The sequence below is a fragment of the Phocoena phocoena genome, chromosome 16, assembly GCF_963924675.1.
Source record: "Phocoena phocoena chromosome 16, mPhoPho1.1, whole genome shotgun sequence".
Taxonomy (NCBI): domain Eukaryota; kingdom Metazoa; phylum Chordata; class Mammalia; order Artiodactyla; family Phocoenidae; genus Phocoena; species Phocoena phocoena.
The window spans coordinates 47012720-47033187 of NC_089234.1; the positions used below are offsets into that span (position 1 = coordinate 47012720).

The 20468-nt window shown below is 51.7% G+C and overlaps 1 protein-coding gene across 1 annotated transcript in view; it reads left to right on the forward strand.

Annotated features, from left to right (window-relative positions):
- The window catches only part of ARHGAP22 (Rho GTPase activating protein 22), a 207710-nt gene that overhangs the window by 85461 nt on the left and 101781 nt on the right, over positions 1 to 20468 (forward strand). The window contains exons 3-4 of the mRNA XM_065893822.1: positions 1042 to 1129; positions 2436 to 2438. Coding sequence (XP_065749894.1) covers positions 1042 to 1129; positions 2436 to 2438 — 91 coding nt within the window. The remainder of the gene's footprint in view (positions 1 to 1041; positions 1130 to 2435; positions 2439 to 20468) is intronic.

Consider the following 20468-nt stretch of genomic DNA (forward strand, 5'->3'; position numbering starts at 1 on the left):
CATCTCCATGTGTCTGTGCAGCACAAGACTCCAGCGGCCACATGGAGCCTCCAGTCACCTTGAAAGCCAGGAATTACCTGGAAAAGATGGGAGTGGAAAGAAGAGCGCTCCATGAGTTCACATGGGGGTGGGGACTGGAGGCAACCATGTGGATACAGCAGGTGACCGCGCCAGTCACCTGGGCAAGTGCAGATGCAGGGATGCTGTTCCCCCACCCAGTGTGGAGCCCTGACACACAGTAATAGCTGGGGTTTATTGAGCAAATAAACAGCTTTCACTATGCCAGGTACTGCTCTGAGGGCTTCCCTGAGTACTAATTCACTTAATGCTCACAACAGCCCCGAAAAGGACTATTATTATTCCTATTTCACAGATAAGGAAATTGGGAAGTTGCACAGAGAGGTTAAATACTTTGCCTGAGGTCACACAGCCAGTAAGTAGGTGAGCCAGGATTTGAACCCAGGCAGTTAGACTGTAGGTATGGTACCTTCTTCGTGGTAGCTGACTCCCACGTAACAGGTAAAGAAATGAAATCTCACCCAGCCAGGAGGGGGCAAAACTGGACTCACACAGATCTGTGCATCCTTTCCCCCATGTTACCGCCTGGACAGTTACGTACAAGAAACCTTCTTCCCCCTGACTCTCCTGCCCCAGAAAGCCTGCAAATGAGCATATTCCCCCCCCGCCCCGCCCCCGCCCCAATAATGGAGCCTTCCTCCCTGCTCCTGACTTGGGCTTACCGTGCCTTAACCAGGAGAGTGACAACCCTGGGCAGTCCTCTGTGGGCAGAGCTCCTCCAAGGGTGTCAGAATGTAGTGTCGGCCCACTCGAGCAGGGACCCCATGCAAGGCCTCATCTGTGCTCGGTCCCTGCCATGGAGAGGAGGCCTGTGCTCCTCCCGGCACCCAGCCTGCCCATCCAGGTCCTGGAGGGCTGGGACTCTGACCCGTGGCTCCACCCTCTGCTCCCCAGAGCCCTGACCACAGAAGCCCTTTCCCAGCCATCTCATGCTCTCGTGTTTGTGTTTGTCTCTCTATTTAGGGCTTTATTTCTCTACAAGGGACCCAAGTGACTGAACTTCTTCCTGGCCCTGAGGACCCGGGAAAGCACCTCTTTGAGATCAGCCCAGGTAGGCTTGAGCACCCTTCAGTCCTGTGCTGGGGCTGGCCCTGGTGGCCCCAATGGCAGTGTCACTGCACCTCTGGCCTGGGAAGGGCCACCTCCGCAACACTCCTCTCTGTGAGAACGCCAGCGCTGTCTCCAAGCACAATTCGGAAATTTGGGCCAAATCTAGAGGATATTACACATTTGGGGGGAATTTAGAAAATCCAGTCAATTATCTAGGTAATTAGCTTCTGGTGAGAGGAAAGTGTGGATTTTTAAGTTCAAAATAAAACAAGGGAGGTAACCAATCCATGGGGACACCTTAGAGTGAAGGTCCAAACACAATATCTGGGTCACATGCAAATAAGTCCAGGGAAAACCACTAGCACAGGTTCAGAGCATTAAAGTAAGCTCTGTCATGAATCCCAGAACAAACCATTGCAATGTGGTGGGAGGAAGGGGAATAATTTAACTCAAAGAACCGCCATCATGTTAGCAGTTACAAAGCAGGTTTTTAAAGTTCCCAGCTTTAAAATGTGATTCTTACTGAACTAAGTAAGTGTGTCTTGCAAATGAGTCAGCTTACAGAGGGGCTGGCTGGTGAGGTAGTATTTTACTAGGCTTGGCCTCCCCCTGATGCAGAGCCTCAGGCAAGGATCTGAGCAGTTCATCCTGAGGTGATCCCCAAAAAGCACGAGAAAGGGAGCAGGAAGGGAGAACCAGCAGGGTGAGCTGGTGCCACTGTGGGTGCCCGGGGCTCAGTTCCAATGAACAGACTCAGAGGTGTCTCACCCAAGGAGTGAGGAGGCTGGGCGTTTACCCACCAAGTCCCACCGGCCATTAACTGAGAGCTGCTCCCTGGGAGGCTGACTCTGGCATTTCTGGCCCGCCCTGCTCTTGGCCAAGCTCCCTGCCTTCAGAGAAGGCCTTCAGGCAGAGTCGCAGGTGCTTGAGGAAAGAGGCTGCCAGTGTGGATGGGAACAGTGAGTGCCCAGGGGTCTGGGCAGAGCACCGAGAGCAGAGGCTACAGGCAGCTAGCCATCACACCCTATCATGTGCCAATCGAATTTAGACTTCCTTCTGGGAAGTGGTGGCTGTGGATGGAGTGTGCTAGGGCCTGTGGGGTCTGTGAGCCAGTAAGTTTACAGTCTCAGAGAGGCAGAGCCACACAACCCCTCTGACGAAGTGACCTGGCTATGGGCTGTGCACCAGGGGACGCGTCAGCCCAGGCTCAGGCCAGCAAGCTATGGCCCACTGGGAGCAGGACTGAGCGAATCCAAGCCTGGGGCAGGGTGTGCCCACCTTTGCTCTGTCCATACTGGGAACTCCAGGAGGTACAGGCTGCAGGCGAAGTGCAGGGAGACCCTCCCAACTGCCTGCCGCATATGCAGAATTCAAGTACCTGGTTTCATTTGGGTATTTCATCTACTGTAAGAATCTTGTTGCTGAAAGGACACATTAGAAGGTGGCAACAGAGGGACCCCAGGGTATGGAGTGGAAAATAGAGGCTTGGTTGATTATGGAACAGGAGTAAAGGTTTCTGCCAAGAAGGTAGAGAAGAAATGAAGGAGGGGAGTGAGGTAGGCAGGGCCCTGCCATGTAGGGGAGGGGGAGCTGGACACCTGGAAGGAAGGCTTGGGGAGGGGCCAGGGGCCTGGGCCTGGGAGTTGGGGAGGGCTGAGGTGAGGCCAGAGCCACAAGGTGGAGGTCAGCACGCACCACCATGAAGTCAGAAAGGCACTGGACGTGCGCCCCCAGGGACCGGATGGGAATGGTCACCAGTGCGCATGCTGTTTATCTGGGTCAGAGCTATTTACAAGAATTTCTTTGACTCTGTGGGGAAGACCCATTTGCCACGTAAGGGAACATATTCACAGGTTCCAGGGCTTAGGACGTGAGCATCTTTGTGGGGCCATTATTCTGCTACCACAGTACTCAAAACATCCCTCTAAGGTAAGGGGTCCTTCCATGCCTGTTTTATAAAAAAGGACATCGGGGGTTAGAAACGATTGGTGACTTGCCCAAGGACACACAGCTGGATGGCAGTAGGGTCAGGGCTTCTACCTGGGCAGTCTGACTTCCAAAGCCACACACTTATGCTGCCCTTCAACACAGGTACCTGGTACAGGTCTGGCATTTTTCCTACGTGGGCCCGAGAGGTCTCAGGACACGGTTATAGAAGGAAAGGCTCCTCACACCCCTTTTTCCCAAGCACAGCAGTGGTCGAAGCACCAAATGTATGCAGGTTCCAAGCGCCGCCCTCTTGCCTTTGGATGTGCAGCTGCTCCTGAAAGCGGGGGGTGGGGGTGGAGGGTAGCTGTGAGACCACTCAGGGAAAGCGGGTCAGGTGGTAGGCAGTGCAGAGCCCCAGGCAGCCTTTGGGAAGCGCTGAAAAGAAAGACTTAGTCGCTTCCACTTCTGTTGGATGCATCTTTCTGGCCCCGGAAAGCCGAGCTGCAGTGCACGTCTGCCACACCCAATACCTCAGAGGGAGGGAAACTTGGCAACTCTTGGACATGTGATAGAAACCCAAGAATGATAATGCATGACATCAGTTACATGAATTTTAAGTCATAGCTCTATTCATGCTCTTTAACAGTATAAAAAATCACAATTTTTCATCAAGATAGAATTTAAAATATGAGGAAAATTATACTGTGAGTGCCATCTAGTGGAGAGATGCGCCAATTTCATGACAGGCCTCGCGTGTCCTCCAGCCAGCCCCCAGCCATCTCAGTCAGCCAGGCCACACCTCTGATTCTTGATGGGCTCCGACCGCCACTAAATAGTGGGGCTGCGGCTTGAGCCAGTTCTAGCCCCAGATCCCCGCATCCACCAATAGTCTGAGTCTGGTTCCTGGGTCAGGCCGGAAGGAGCCAGGCCCCAGAAGGGGCTGGGATTCGAGGACGCTCGGTCTTCTTCCCACTCGGGCCTCTTCTCTAGCCTGGCAGTTGCTTGGCAAACCCCACCCCTCCAGCCCTTTGAAAGCTGTCTGCCCCTTGCAGACTTGATCCTCTTGGCCTCCCAGACCATCACTGCTTGGCACTGCAGGCATCTGGGCACAGGCAAGCTTAGGCCTTCCTCCGAACCTACAAGGATGGGGGAAGGGGTGGAGAGGCCTGCTTTGGCGCTCTGGACAAAAAGTTGCTAAACCCACAACTTGTACTTATGTTTGGTGGGTCGAGTTAGGTGATCCCTAGAAGTCGTTTCGCTAACATCCTTATTCCGGTATTACCTTGATGCTACCACAGGGAGGCAAGCCCACTGACTACAGGCATTCAGACAGGAGCCCTAAGTCGTGCTGGCGAGTGACTGCTGGTCTATCACGGCTTCTCCACTGCTGGGCATGTCTTTCCAGAGTGCCCGATGGCAGGTGGCAGAAGCCAGCTCTGACAAATGCAGACAAAGGGGGAAATGACCAGAGGCTGTGGGGCCACACAGAATCAGCCCATGCGAAGCTGGAGCGATGCGTGTGGAAGGGGCAGGCGGCGGGGCTGCTCAGGGCCCCCGGAGCCGGGAACAGAGAGTGGTAGGTGCTCTGAGCGGGGAAGGCCGAATCCCACAGGCTCTTCAGTCCCGGCTGCGTCGATGGCTCAGGGTCTGAGGTGGCTGTGTTTACTCCATGTGCCTGCCACTGGTGACACTGGGGTGGTGAGGAAAGGCCTGTACACTCCAGTGCCTGGACAGACCCGCCCACAAAGGCTCACACAGTAGGCACAAGGACCCCCCAGAGGAACTCAGGTGCTTCCAGGGAAGGGAGAGGAGGTGCCCTGCATCAGACACAGTCCATGGCTGTTTCTTTAGGGACCAAGTGTCCACGCTGACCGTGGCTCTTTCTGCAAATCCACACCAGGGTCCCAGGTCCGAGTACAGGAACCTTTCCCAGCAGCATTTCCTCCTGGAGTGCGAAGGCCCCAGCGTGTGGGGCTGAGGATGACCTGGGTGAAACACAAAGGCCGCCCGGAATCTCAGAGCGGGAAAGTGCTGTCTTCTGGAGCAGGAGGACACGGAGGGTGTCACGGTGGCTCTGACATCTGGGCCCAGTTCCCATCGCAGAGCGCCTGTCTGCTTTGTGCCCCACAGACCACATTTCTCAAGATAAAGTGCTGGAGGCTCTGGTGGGGAAACTGCCCAGTTCAGAGGTCTGGCAGGTGCCCTGCTCTCCCACAGAGCCCCCTGCTGCCTCCTTCTACTACGTTGCTTGGGATCCCCACCCACTCCCCGGACACCAGGTGGGCATCTTGCGGGCAATAGGCCTGGGCAGGGATGGCTTTGAGGCCTTGGGTTTTCAGCTCCACCCAGGCATTGGTACGAGCAAAGCGAGCAATGGCACTCCATGGAAGTTGGGGAGACAGTGGAGTGTACCCAGGCTTGCCAGCGATGCTGCTGTTCCCTAGGGGCAGACATCTGCACGCAGAAAGGAAGGTTCCAGGGGAGAGAGTGGGGAGGCCGAGTGCACGTGCCATGTCCCTGTTTGCGCCTGTTTTCTGCCTTCTTCCAGCAGGGCACGTGTGACCACACAGCAGCTAGCTCTGACCAGTGTTCCAGACTGTCCTCCAAAGTCAGGGAAGACTGGACAGAAGCTCGACCCTGCCACCCAGGGCCTGCTTGGTTTTAGACAAGTCACTCAATGTCCCCGTGCCTCTGTCTCATGACTTCTAATTTGGAGATAATAAAGCCAAGTGCCTTGGGTTTGGTGAGGTTGCAGGGGGAGCCTAGTGCCTGGCTCAGTGTAGATGCCAATATTTTTCTATTCTTCCCTCCTCTCTGCAGTCTGTCTGTTTATCATTATTATTAATAACAACAACACAGTTCCCGCTTAGCGATCACCTGTAAGTTATCAGTCCTAATACTGTGTGATGAGTGCCCCAATAGGGGTGTCCCCAGGGCTGAGAGCCCAGAGCAGAGGGTGAGGGTGGCTCGCCTGGGTGGTTAGGGAAGATTTCACCCAAGCTAAACCTTGACAGGGAAGTGAAAATGACCCAGCTGAGCAAACAAGAGAAGGTCATCCCCAAATGATGGGGGGATAGAGTACACAAAGGCACAGAGGCCTGGGGAAGTATACTGTGGGGGAGACTCGTGGTGTAGAGGACCAAGGAGGAAAGGGGGGCAGGGGCCAGGTCACGAAGGGCCTTGGATGCTGGACAAAGAGGCTTGGACTTTAGCCACTGCACTTCTTCAGCAGGCAGGAGGGATGGTTAAAACCAGAACTGTGTGTTAGCAAAACCACTAATGTAATGATGGGGGGATTGCAAGAACCCGGCTGGAGATGAGGAGGTAAGCTGCCACTCCTCGTTACCACCGTCCATGCTCTGCCTGGACCCTCACCCCAGCCAATGTCCACAGAGGAGACCACCCTGCCCTGCCAGAGCGCTCACCGTCGGGGAGGCAACTCAGAAGCCAGGCCACTTAAAGCGGAGCTTTAAGTGCAGTTCCAAGCTCACGCGCCAAGTTCTTAGCAAGGGGGCCCTGATCAGCATATGCTTTTGGGGTCTAAGTGGGTCCCAGACCCAGCTCAGTCTCTTAACTTGCTGGGGAAACCAGATCAGATTTCCTTGGTTTCTCCAACCGCAGGATAAGAGGGCCTCCAAGGTGTCCACCTGCCCTAGTAGAATGGTGCCAGAAGAATGGCCTTCCATAAGCAAGCTTCCCCTGCGAGAACGGGTTCCAGCAGTTTCTTACGGCTACGCTGGATCTTTGAAGGCTCTCTCGGGCATTGAGCTTACAGCTGCCTGTCCTTATCCGCCTGCAGCTTGAAGCAGATAGGAGAACTGCTGCCTGCTATCTGTGAGGCCTGACCTTGGAGTGAAGCCAGCACGCACAGATTACTCTGTAGAAGTAGACTGATACGGTGCTCCTGACATCCCCAGAGCATCGCTCATCTCATCAGCCGCCTCCTGAGCAGGATGGCGATCCCAGCCTATCTCGGCACCTGGTACCAGCCAGCCAGCATATCAGCCTGACCCCGGGTGGCCCTGCTGAGTTTGCCTGCAGAGCGCCAGACGATGGGTAATGACTAGAAATGAAATTAGATGAGCAGTTCACAAGCGCTCCCCACCCCTGAGGGTGGGAGAATCAGCAAATACAAGAGTGGTTTCTGGAACTTCCCTGCTTTGTGGTCTGGCCCTACTGTCTTAGCCTCACTTTTCTTAACAAAACACAGGACCAGGTATGGGAAACTCCCACTGATGTCTCTGGAAATAGATGCCCTTGAAGAGGAGGTTGCAGTTCATTCCTTTTGGCCAAAATCATGTTGTAGAGCAGCCCTGTTCAATAGAAATATAAAGCAAGCCACGCTTGTAATGAAATTGACAATCCCCTTGCTCAGTTACACCAGCTGCATTTCAAGTTCTCAGCAGCCACATGTGTGTGGTGGAGCCGTACTGCACAGCACAGGCCTGGATGCAGAGGCGACTGGGTGCAATGCCTGACATAGAATAGGTGCTCAGCAGGTACTCCTAAAATGAAGGGGAGGGAGGAAGGAGGAGGAACAACTGGGGGAAAAGCCTAGGCTTTTTTTTTTTTTTAATATAATAGTGTTTATTTTTACTTGTTGACAGTTTGCTTTATTTATTTATGGCTGTGTTGGGTCTTCGTTTCTGTGTGGGGGCTTTCTCTAGTTGTGGCAAGCGGGGGCCACTCTTCATCGCAGTGCGCGGGCCTCTCACTATCACGGCCTCTCTTGTTGCGGAGCACAGGCTCCAGACGTGCAGGCTCAGTAATTGTGGCTCACGGGCCTAGTTGCTCCGCGGCATGTGGGATCCTCCCAGACCAGGGCTCGAACCCGTGTCCCCTGCATTGGCAGGCAGATTCTCAACCACTGCACCACCAGGAAGCCCAAAGCCTAGGTTTTGAAGTCAGACATCAAGATTCACAGTTTAGTTCCACCACTCACTAATGGCAAGAACTTGGGCCAATAACTTACATTCTCTGAGTCTCATTTTCATCATCTGATAATAGAAAGAAAACTACCTACTTGGCAAGAAGGCTGTGAACATCAAGTGAACTAAGAAATGTGGACGTGCAGAGAACACCCCTCCGCTCTCCACCAGCCCGTTCTCTCTCTTCCCTTCCTCCCTCCCTCCCTCTTTCCTCTCTCCTCTCTCTCTCCCTCCCTCTCTCCCTTTCTTTCAACTCCTCTTTAATCTACCACATACAAGCAAACTTCAAATAAGATTTCAAATTTCTTTAGTTTATGGCTTTCAAAACAAACAAATCCCAGCTCTCCAGCAGCTGTTCTCAAGTTTTCCTGCGTATCAGAATCCCCTGGAGCACTTATCAAAACCTAGAATGCTGGGCTCATCCCCAAAGTTACTGATTCCAGGGTCTGGGATGGGGCCAGAGGACCTGCATTTCAAATGCGCTCCCAGGTGATGCTGCGCTGCTGGCCTGGGACCACGCTTTGACAGATTGAAAGGGAGCTCATGGAAGAAAGGGGAAATTTTATATCTGATGCCTTTAATGGTGCTTTTCCCCTGCTTTTTGAAGACAGAGCGCTGCATTTTTATTTTGCACTGGGCCCCACAAATTAGGTACTTGGTCCTGAGTACATTGGAGGGGCAGCTACAGGAGCAAGGAGCCCAGAGGCTGTATTCGTGGAGACATGAGTCTGGAATAAAGGAGGTGATGATCCCAGCACTGTGCTACGAGGGCCTTATGCAAACGAGGCTGAGCTGCTCCACTGTGGTAGGAAGAGGGCACCAAGGGGCTTGACGGCCTCATGAAGCACTGTGACACGGGAGCAGGTGTAGCTATTCTTTGTAGGGGCCTAAGGACAGACCAGGCACGGGGTTTTCTATTTGCTGTTTAAATGGCGAACTCCCTTGGGTGGAGGAGATACTCGTGGGATGAGAGGAGACCACTCACAGGCACCCAGGGTCCCCCGAGGTGCAGTGCACACTCCCACCAGCTGCGGGTCTCCCTCTCGGCAGCCACTGGACCGCGGCGCCGTGCACCTTCCTGGGTGAGGGAGTCCAACCAGGCATCTCCCTTTCCCGCAGCCCGAGGCCCTACCCTGTGCACTGGTGCTGTCACCCAGGGCTGGGACTGTCACCACCGTGCTCCACCCTGAGACTGTGCTGGGTTGGTGGCCCTGACCCCAGCCCTCTGCCAGACTAGGGGAAGGGGGTGGCAGCAGTCACTGGGGGGAGGGGGAAGGGGGGCTGTTGGCCTGGGGCACCAGGAGACAGTGGGTGGCTCAGCATCCCTGGAAGCAGGAGGCTGCCAGGGGCAGGACCACCAGAGAATTGAGCTTCCAAGCCCTTGCACACGCTCCCCTGGCCCATCAGAATTCACTTACAAAACACAAATTTAAAGGCAAAATGGTTGACAACCTCAAGACAGCCGCCAGAGAGCAGTGAATTCCTAACACAGGGTCCTTCTGAGTAGGGACCCTGTGCACCTGCCCTGGTTGCAGGCCCTTCAGCCCTGACTGTGGGCTACTGGACGTAAATGCAGGACCTGACTTTCTGTTCTCTTGCTCTAGACTCCAGCCTGTGAGCTCAGCCTAACACCCCTGTTGATCTCTTCTTGCAAATTCACTAGCCCTCAGAGCCTCCAGTCATAAATGAATTCAGTGCACATCTTATCAGTGTCTTTATCCTATTCATAAACTTGGCACCCAGAAGGAATGTGGCTTCTCCAGGGGCTGAGCGTGCTACACCCATCATAGCCCAGCCCTGTGTTCTTCCCATCCATCCCTTGCCCTGGGCCTGAAGCCACTGCTGCCCTGTCCTCTCCCTTTGGGCCTGTTAATAGAGATGCTCCTGCATTTGCTGAAGTCTCCGCTTCTCCCACATCCTAATCCACTAAGGCAGAGGGGACTTTAAATGGAACTGCCGCCACCCCAGAGGGCATGAGGGAATGTTGCCCTGGAAGGCAGTGCCTGCATCCCTTGCAAATCAAGGCTGTGGTCCGTTAGGTGATTACACTGAAGCCACCTCGCTTGAATGAGGCCAATCAGGAATTGCCTTTAGCGGCCCACCCAGGGCTGCCCACCACCAGGGCAGCCTGGCTTCCTGAGTGCGTAACACGGTCCTTACCCCAGTGCGCTGGCTCAGCCTCACCTTGGCAAGTGTGACACTCTGCCTGACCCCCTGACCCACGGCCTCCTGATCAGCACAGTGAGGGCCACCTGTGTGGCCTGCGGGGACTCCAGGAAGTGTCCTGCCCTGGCTTGGGGAGGCGCGTGGATCCAGACTCCAGGCTTGCCACTGTCATCCTCGTCCCAGCCAGGTGACCCACCTTCTCCCGCCTCAGGGCTCCTCATTCAGAGCCACGACTGCTTCTGTGCACCTTTCATGCATGATTGAAAGTACTTCTTGGTTTTTGACCTTCTTCTCTTTTGGGGGCAGTTACGTTTCTCTCATCAGACTTAGGTCTCCTCAGGGGCGGGGTCCATGTCTGATTCACACCTGCAACTTCAGCCCGGTGCTCAGTGTCTGGCCCAGACGAGGAGCACGGGAGGAGACACGCACAGTTGTGCCAATGTCCTGGGGCATGAGAGAGCCATTCGCCGTGGGTTAGATCCCAAAGAGCCTTGGCATTTGGACAGTCTTATAGGCAATGAGGAGCCACTGAAGTTTCTTAAACAGGGGAAAGTTATGATCGTATTTAGCAACAATGAGAAGACCGGACTGGGGTGGGCGGTAACAAGGGAGACCCAAAACCAGTTGGGGGGCTGCTTTAATAGAGCAGCAGGCACTGGGTACTGACAAGTTGGAACCAAGCTGTGGCTGGGAGGATGGGGGATGGCTGGGAGGCAGAAAGGCCAGACCTGGTGAGGGACAGGATGCTGGAGGTGGAGTCCAAAATGACCGCCAGGCTGCTGGGTAACTAAAAAAAGGACAGACAGGGAGAAGAAGTTTGGGAATGAAGATGACTGGGTCATTGTGAGGTCACGGAAGCCCAGGCTAGCAGCTGTGACAACCTGGATTCAGTTTTGCAGGGAGCAGGGCTTGTCAAGCCCTCAGTTCCACGCCGATGTTCCAGCCCTCCCCCACTGTAAGTGATGCTCTTTCTCTATTCAAGACAAAGATCAGTGATCTAGGAAGCCCTTCCAGACTCCACTCCCACATGCTCCCCACAAACCCCTCCCTACGATGAGTCTTTTTAATGATAGAGTTCAAAAACCACACCCAGAACTTACTAGCTACGTGACCTTGGTCAATTGCTAACTTCACTGTGCCTCAGTTTTCTCATATATAAAATGAGAATAATTAAGGTATACCTATACCTTGGGTATATCTATATCTTAGGTTAGGGATGGAGGTAAAGGGGTTGGATGTGACTATAAAGGGGGAGCAGAGGGAGACTTACTCTGATGATATAGTTAAATAACTTAATGGTGGTGATCGTTTCATGTAGCTACACATGTGATAAAACTGCATAGACCCCTCCCCTGCCTCATTACACACACACACACACACACACACACATACCCCAGTCCATGTATAACTGGCAGAATCTGAATCAGCTTTGTGGATTGATCGTACAGGTCAGTTTCCTGGTTTTGATGCTGTGCTGTAGTTATATAAGATGCTAATATTGGGGGAGGCTGGGTGAAGAGTGCATGGGACCTCCCTGTACAATTCTTTGCAACTTCCAGTGAATCTAGAATTATTTCAAAAGAAAGCTTTTTTTTTAAGTACATACCCCATAGTGATTTTGTGATATGATACACCTATATCTTAGGACAATACTGGCCTGTGTTAAGTATTCTATACAGTTTAGCAAGTATTACAATAAGGTGTCTGCAAAACCTAGAAACAAAGGATCAATGTATCTTTAAAGAGTAGTTAGTAACCTTTTCAAATAATATACTCAGTATGTTTTTCTTCAACCTCCAAATACCTTTTCAGATAAAATGCCTCTAAACTTAAGGCAATGGGTCAAGTTATTTATATCAAAAAGTATAACAAATACAGTACTTTCTCAGAATTTTGTGACTTTCTGGCCATCCTGTGGTCTATTGATTGATTGATTGACCACTGGGCCCCTTGTTTCTTAGGGGTGTTTCACATGAAAAAACATTGAGAATATTATTTGAAAATTGGCAAATGCCCTGTTTAACAGCTTTTCCTGACTTTGCAAGACACCTGTGTGTGGCACTCCTGCAGCTATGGCGACTGTGCACGTCTGCCCACCTTCTGTATGGCTGCCCCTCACACGCCCCGACGCAGATCAGGTACAGGAACATGTTTGCTGACTGACGGAATGAAAGACCACTCACAGGGGAAACCTGCTAAAATTCCTTCAAGAGCAACTGGTCATGTTCCTGGGACAGCAATAGGAATAAATTCCCTATATTAACATTTTCCGCAGGACACAAGCAACATGAGATTCTTAAAGTCATCTGTTGAGTTTCTTTTTAGAAAGAGAAGTGGGAAGGGCACCCTACAGTGTATTGGTTCAGTCTTCCCAGGTAATTGCACCTTACACTCCTGTTGTAGAGATTTGGAAACTGAGGCACAGAGGGGTAACTTGTCCAAAGTCACATGACTAGTACAAGATGGAGACCGGGGTCCATCCAGGTGAGTCCCCGTCCAGGGTCCCATCTTAGGCTGCCAACAGGAGCCGAGGCGGGTGCTGGGCACCACAGCTCTGAGACACAGAGGGGCGCAGACAGAAATTCCTCAGCTAGAGATATGCATACCGGATGGGAAAGGGTGATGTGCAGGAGGAGGTATGCTCAGTGCCAGCTCAGAACAAAGATGTAGATAAAATTCTTTACGCGTGATCTCAGCTAGACTAAATCTCTAGATAAATTAGGATGTGGGGAGGAATGTGGCAGGGGATTAGTGGGTGGGGGGTTGAATGACCCAGGTCACCTCTGGGAAGCCAAGCCCAGGTACAGAGACTCCTCTGACGGAGAGCCTTTAGCTTAGGAACTTAGACACAAGGCTGTTCTTTAGTCTAGGTCCTTCATACACAGGTATGGTCCATGGACCAGCTGCATCAGCATCACTGGGAGCTCGTTGGAAATGCAGATTCTCAGGCCCCACCCAGAACTACTGAAACAGAATCTGGGTTATAGCAATAAGCCCTGAGCGATTTGTGTGCATGTTAAATGCAAAGCCATGCTCCCAAGCGAAACAACATCAGTGCTACCCAACCCTGGACGATAAGCTTCTGAAGGAGGGTCTTTCATCTGTGCGTGCAGAAACTGATGCTGTGCTCTTCAAGATGCTTGACAAATTAAACCTGTGAAAGAGCAGCAACTCAAAAGGAGGAAGGGAGCTGAAAGTGATGGTAGAGAGAGGCAAACAGTGACAAGAAATTGAGTCTAGTTCCCAGGCTGCAAGCCAAGCTGCAACCAGGGCTGATTGCCCGTGGGCTGATTCTGCCCCGCAAGACATGTTTTGTTTGGCTTATGAAACATTTTTAAAAGTAAAAGGTTTTACCCACTGATAATGTAGATTTCTATAAGGGTGAATTTGGGCCTACTTTCTCCATATAAACAATTAACAGGATCTCAGTAACAGCTGCTCCTTTTGGACAGAGCTGAGTGTCCTCCAGTTGGCTAGAATCCCCACCTCTCCCTATTGCCCCCATCCCAGGCCCCTTCCTGCCCCTGGCACCTGCTTTCTCAGTTCAACTTACCTGTCTCATCTCTCTATAAGGGTTTGAGTCTGGGAGCTCTAGCGTAGGCAATTAAAAACTCAAAATCAAAGATGGCTAGAAAATGATAGTTATTGTGTATTGGCCGAGTCATTTGACACCCCCATTCTTGTGCGGCTGTGGTTAAGGGCGAGGTGTTGAGTCACACTGTCTGAGATTCAGTTGTGGCTCAGCCTCTGCCCAAGTCTGGGGTCCTGAGTGAGTCGCGTAACCCTTTAAACTTCAGTCTCTTCATCTGTAAAATGGACTCAATAAGAGCGTCTCCATGTGGAGCGTTAATCCCCAGGCCTGGAACATAGTTAGCAGTAGCTGATAAGTAAGATGTTAGTAATTGCAGTTGCCAGAGCAAAACAACACACATGAATGCAGGTATTTATTCCCTGCATTTCTAAAATATCGGCCTTAATTATCAATATTTTCCACCAAAAGGCTACAGAATACATAAAATTGTTAAATTCAGTGAAGCTAAATGTTTTATACATTTCAAATAGAAATTGCATACATATGAAAAGCATTAAGTGAAAACATAAACACTGAAAATATTACCCTCCTAATAAAATTATTAGCAGATGAAATTAATAAAATATTATTCAAAAATAACATACCGGGTTTCCCTGGTGGCGCAGTGGTTGAGAGTCCGCCTGCCGATGCAGGGGACACGGGTTCGTGCCCCGGTCCGGGAAGATCCCACATGCCGCGGAGCTGCTGGGCCCGTGAGCCATGGCTGCTGAGCCTGCGTGTCCGGAGCCTGTGCTCCGCAGTGGGAGAGGCCGCGACAGTGAGAGGCCCGCGTACCACAAAAAACAAACAAACAAAAACAAACCAAGCCCCATAAGACAAAGAAAAGTTTAATAATAATGAACACTTGAAATCACACTATTTGATGTTAGTTTTGAATCACGAGCACATTTTGGGGCTCCTTTTTTCTAGTTGCTATAAAATTTTTGAGGATATTGTTCCAAACTAAATTTCAATCTAAGATTATCCTTTGAGTGCTTTACCTTCAAATAATCTTCTTTCTTATTCAGTATGCTAGAGGGTTTTTTTTAACTCCTTTTCGTGGTTAGCAGGGGCTACATCTTTTAATGAATCATGACCTCTAGTTTTATCTCCGAAAAAGCATTTCCAGTTTGTCTCATCTTCTGCAGCATCCTCCTGGGGAGGTGATCCCACGGGTCTGGTGGATGGGTTGCTGGGAGGAGTTGTGTTTGAAGGCCACCAGTTCGGAAAGTCTTTGAACCAGAATAAGGATTTATGTTGCAATAGAGGCACCTTGGTTCTCTTCCCCACTGTGGATTATGGAGGAATAGAAAACCACTTTCTAAACAACTTTTCCTTACTGGATCCAAACGTCTATTGAAGCATATCCCCAGGTGTAAATGATTCCAATTTTTAAAAAATATATCACAAAAATACCTGGAGTTTGTTGTGTTTTAAAAGCACATTATTCTGGAATACCAGAATGTTAAAAACTGGGGCTACAATAACTAAAATAAAAACAAAACAAAACACCAGATTTGGAAGCTTTCCTCAAGGTCAGTGATACTTCCCTGGGTTCTGAGGGCACAGCTGCCCCTGATGCTTTTCTTGCAGACTTGCATTGGAGGAAGCAGAGCTGAGGAGGCCGTGGCTGGGAAAAGATGGAGGTTGTTATTGTCCCCCCGAAATTCATGTCCACCGGCAGTCTCAGAATGTGACCTTATTTGGAAATAGGGTCTTTGCCGATAAAATTAGTTAAGATGACATCTGGCATAGGGTGGTCCCTAAATTAATGACTGGTGTCCTTATGAGAAGAAATTTGGACACACAGACACTCAAGGGAGAGGTCGTGTGAGGATGGAGGCAGAGATTGGAGTGATGCAGCTACAAGCCAAGGAAGGCCGAGGATTCCCTGCAACGCCAGAACTAGTAAAGAGGCATGGACAGTCTTCCCTAGAGCCTTCAGAAGGAGCATGGCCCTGCCAACACCTCCATTTCAGACTTCCAGCCTCCAGAACTCTGAGAGAACAAATTTCTGTTGTTGTAAGCCACCCAGTTTGTGGTGATTGGTTACAGCAGCCCTAGCAAACTGGTACAGCCATGCAGTTAGTAGTGAAGCGGCCAGAGCAATGGGCTTTTGGCAGCAGAACTGACTTTCACCGGCCTGGAGAATCCACCTCACACTCTTAAGGCCCCAAACCTCAAAGACCTGGCTCACCTTCCTCCCCTCCTCCCTGGAAGGTCCCGCATCCTCTTAGCCCCTCCATCTGAGCAGCCTGCTACCCCAGCTATGGCCCGTCATTTGCACCACCTGCTCCACCACCTGGTCACTTCCAAATGCTGCCTGTGGTCGAGTGGGAAGAACAGAGCCACAAGAGTCTGAGATCCTGGGAAGAACTGGCTTCTTCCTGGCTGTGTGCACGCCTTAGAAAGTCACTTCATCTCCTGAGCCTCACTGGATGGTGACAGTAATGACCCTGATGGGCCTCGGCAGCGATGCGGGATGCAGCGGTGCCTGGTACATCATCGCCACTCAGACACGTGAGGGGCCTCTCCCACCCACAGGCAGGAATGACGAGAATCCCAGCATCCTAGAGAGCCAGGCCTTTCCTGACCGGCTCTGGGGAAGAGCTGGAGCAGGTGAGGCCCAGAACACACCTGCCATGGGCGGAGCCTTCCTCTGGGAGGAAAGGCCTGGAGCTGGCAGAGGAGCTGCCGTCCTCATCAGACACACACACACACACACACACACACACACACACACACGCGCTGGGCTGAGAAGGGCCGTCGGGCAGGGGGCTCTGGCCTGTGGTTTCCCGTGTCTGGCACTGAGTGGCACTCCACAAATAACTGTCTCAGGAATGATGCTGGAGAGGGAACAACAACTCACCAGATGCGTCAGAACAAAGTGCTTGCCAGACCAGCCCACCGCGCAGGAGCCTCCACTGAAGAGATGTGCAGTGCGGAAGGTTTTCTTTTAAATTGAGAGAAGCTGATCTTCTTTGTTCTGTGAAGGGTCACTTAAGTGGCCCTCTTAGAGATGCAAATGCCAGACGGGTAAGCACCCAGCATTCTGGGATCTGTGCTTAACGACGGGACCTTTTGTGGCCGGTAGTGGTGGGTTCTATTTTGTATTTTTGAGTGGCTTGGCAAAGATCGTGCCCTCCTTTGGCATGCAGCAGAAGGGGGATCTGTGGGGAGAATTGGGGAGGAAGAGAAATGTGTGGACTAATTTGCACAAAGAGCCCAAGTTTTCTGGAAGGAATGAGATGGCTACATCACCTCTGTGTTTTCACACTTTTTTGACAAGAAATAAACATTACATCCCACCTGAGGGCTCAGGCACACACTGAAGCAAGGGTTTCACACAACAGTACTGTTCCTATATGCAGTGCCCACTGGCATTTTTCTATCTCATTTTTTAAAAGACTGGCCAAGACCTACTGAGTTGATTTCATGACCCCCCTATTGGGTTGGAGTCCATAGTCTGAAAAACTCTTCTTGGGATTTGGTATTCAGGACACCTGTTGGGTGGACCAAGGCCTGGCTGTGGGAAGGGTGCTGTGGCCCTGGGGTTAGTGAGCTCCACCTGGGACAGAGTAGGGAGAAGAGAAACAGTGGTCCTTGGGAGTTCTCAAATGCTAGAACTGGATCTGACCTGGCCATCTGAGGCCAACTCGCCCCTGGAAATTGTGTGTGTTTGGGTGTGATTTGACAGAGTGGAGCGCTAGAAGCTCGTGGACCCTCTCCCCAAGCAAGATGTCATGTGCCAGAGGTTCTGTGTGGCCCTGGAGAGACTTGGTGACCCTCTCCCTCCCCACGGGGTTATTTCTGTGGTGCCCAGCAGCCCGTTCCACACACCTGTAATCTCACTGACACACCAAGGCCAGCTTGGGAGGGGCCCACCCCATGCCCACCCCATGCCCACCCCATACCCACCATCCTGGGGAAGCCCTGTGGGAGTGGTCAGCAAGGGCATCCAGAGTCATACCTCAGAGGTCCTGCCTTATCAGGCTAGGAGTCCTCCAGAGTGAGGGAAATGCTAAGGCCTGAGCAGAACATCCTGGAGGAGTTGCTGCTTCCACAGCAAAACCTTGGGGAACGGGGACTTCACCCATCCCAGCATCTATTCTTTAGACACATGGCCAAGGCCAGCTTCTGCTAAGAAACCTAATGGGCATCAGGATGGGATGGAAGTGGCCTGGACACTTGCCCACCAGAACCAGAATCACGAAGCCGGCTTGTCCTGCGCTTCCTCCTTCTACAGCTAGGTGGCAGCAGCAAGCACAGGCACTTGAACCCCCCTCTGTGGACTCTGCCATCCCCACCTCTCTCCTCTGGGCTGAGATTGTCCCAGTGCCGCCCCTCCACCTGCCCAGCACCGCTGGCTGCAGCTCAACCATGAAAGGGAAGGCTGTTGGGCACTTACTTCTCTTAATATCCCAGTTAATCCTCATAGCCCCTCAGCACCTTCGGCCCCATCCATTGCCCCACTGAAAGACAGAAGATCTTTCAAGGTGGTGGAAGTTGGAATTCAACTCAGTTTTAGTCAAGGCAGTACAGAGGCCAAAGACAGGCTTGGGCATCTAATGGCCCACCTGCACCTCACAGCACCTCATCTCTCTGAACCCCAGGGTGGCAGCCAAACCTGTTTCCCTTTCCTATGTCCATGCAGACAGTTTTCCAGCCACGCCCACAGCAAGATGGGTCACATGACTGAACGCTGGACAATGGAATGTGGGTGGGAGTGTGACTGCAGGCTGCTCTCAGCCCCTAAAATTCCCTGAGATCTCCCTGCTCCCTCTTCCCTCCTCTGATGGAAAGGATCCAGGGGAGGACGCTGAGGTCCTAGAAGGAGCCTGAGTCCCTGAGTGACCGCCTGGAGCAGAGCCTTCTCCTTCCCCCGTTTCATGCTGACCTACTTGAGATGGTGACCTGAGCACGAAAGAATGTTTATAGGGTTAAGGCTCTAAGATTTGCGGTTGTTTTGTAATGGCAGCCGGCATTAATTACCTGATTAACGTGCTGGTTTCCTTATCTGTGACATGGGGTTTTCTACATTCAGTCTCAGGGTGGTTGTGCTTAAGACATATAATGTATGCAAATTGCCAATCCTGGAGGCTGGTGCATTGCAAACACTCAGAGACTCACCCAGTAACTGAGGTCACTCCCTCCCACTGTCAGCAGCAATGGTGACAACCGCAAGGAGGACTAGTTAACCCCCAGGTCACAGTGCTGTGCCCTCAGCCAAGCGGACCAGACAACAGATGGGCCTAGCTCATGGTAGAGGGTCTTATCTTCTGTGGCACGTGGGGATGCTGGGAACCTTCAAAGGTGCACAGGTCTTATCTATGCAAACGCTTTGTCACCTGGATTTTTCTGATACTGTGGAGACTCGCCATTAGGGCAGTACCTGTAATGGAATGCTGAGCCACGGGGATCGTATGTACTGAAAGGGAGAGGTAAGAGCCACGCTGGAGCCAGGCTCCTCAGTTCAAATCCTGTCTCTTACTAGCTGTGGGACCCCAGGTAAATCACTTAGCAGCTCTGCGCCTCAGTTTCCCCATCAGTAAAATGGGGGTTGTAATAGCATTCTTGTGGAGTTTGAGTAAATATATGTAGAATGCTCAGTACTCGGCACACAGCAGATGCTCAGTATGTGTTGCTTTTATTACTGAAGCAAGTGTACCACTTGGTGACTCCTGCTCAAGCAGATGAGACCATGCCCCTGTAGTGTATGGAAAGTTCTGATGCCATCACAGCCACCAGGAAGTGCCCTGCCTGCCTTCGAGGAGCTGCTGCTGCAGCGGGTCAGTCCTGGACAAGGAGCAAAAGCCCTCGGGGCCATGGCCCTGGCCTCCCGCTCTTTCCCATGCTGCATTTCTCCTGGGGCTAGGGGAGGAAAGAAAGAAAGAGCAGGTGGGAGCAGGGCTGGGGGTGAGGCTTCAGGAAGGACAATGGGCTTTGTAAAATCCCTCTCTGGGCAGTCTGGCCAAGTTCAATGGCTTCAGGCCACATGAACAGCAAGAAAAATGTGGCCCAGGAATTTCTCCCCAACGATTCCCCTTGTCTTTCTCTGTGGGAATTTGGAGCTGCAGACACATTCCTTCCACAAACAACATCCGCAGCGGCTGAAGGCCCATTGGCCAGAGCTGGGGAAGCCGGCTGGCCATGCACCTTGGGGCCCTGCCCCCATCGCCCCCCTCCCTGAGGACTGGGCATAGCAAATGTGCAGGAGAATAGGCTCTGGCTGGCAGACTTCAGAGCCCACTGTATCAGAGACTGACCCCTCCCGGGCACTGTGGATCTCTCCCGAGAGCCAACTGTCCAGACAGTTTGTGCAGTTGCTTTTTCCTAATCTGTCACCCAGAAATGGAAACTAGACATCTTGGACAGAATCCCCACCTCTTAGAGATGGGAATTCACGTTTTTTCTAAGCCAAGTACTTCCCAACTTAAGAGGAAACAATTTCCTAATGGTCTAAAAGTCTTCTAAACAGGGGATTGCAAACTACATAAAGCCCACAGGACAAATCTGGCTTACCACCTGCTTTTGTAAATAAAGTTTTATTGAAACACAGCCACACCCATCCATTTCTGTATTGTCTATGGTTGATTTCATGCTACCAGGGCAGAGTTGAGTAGTTGCTATGGAGACCATGTGGCAAAGCTTAAATATGTTTATGATCTGCCCCTCAGAAAAAGTTTACCAACTCCTCGTTTAAAACAGGAGGTATTACATTCACTTATCGACTTATACTCCTATGT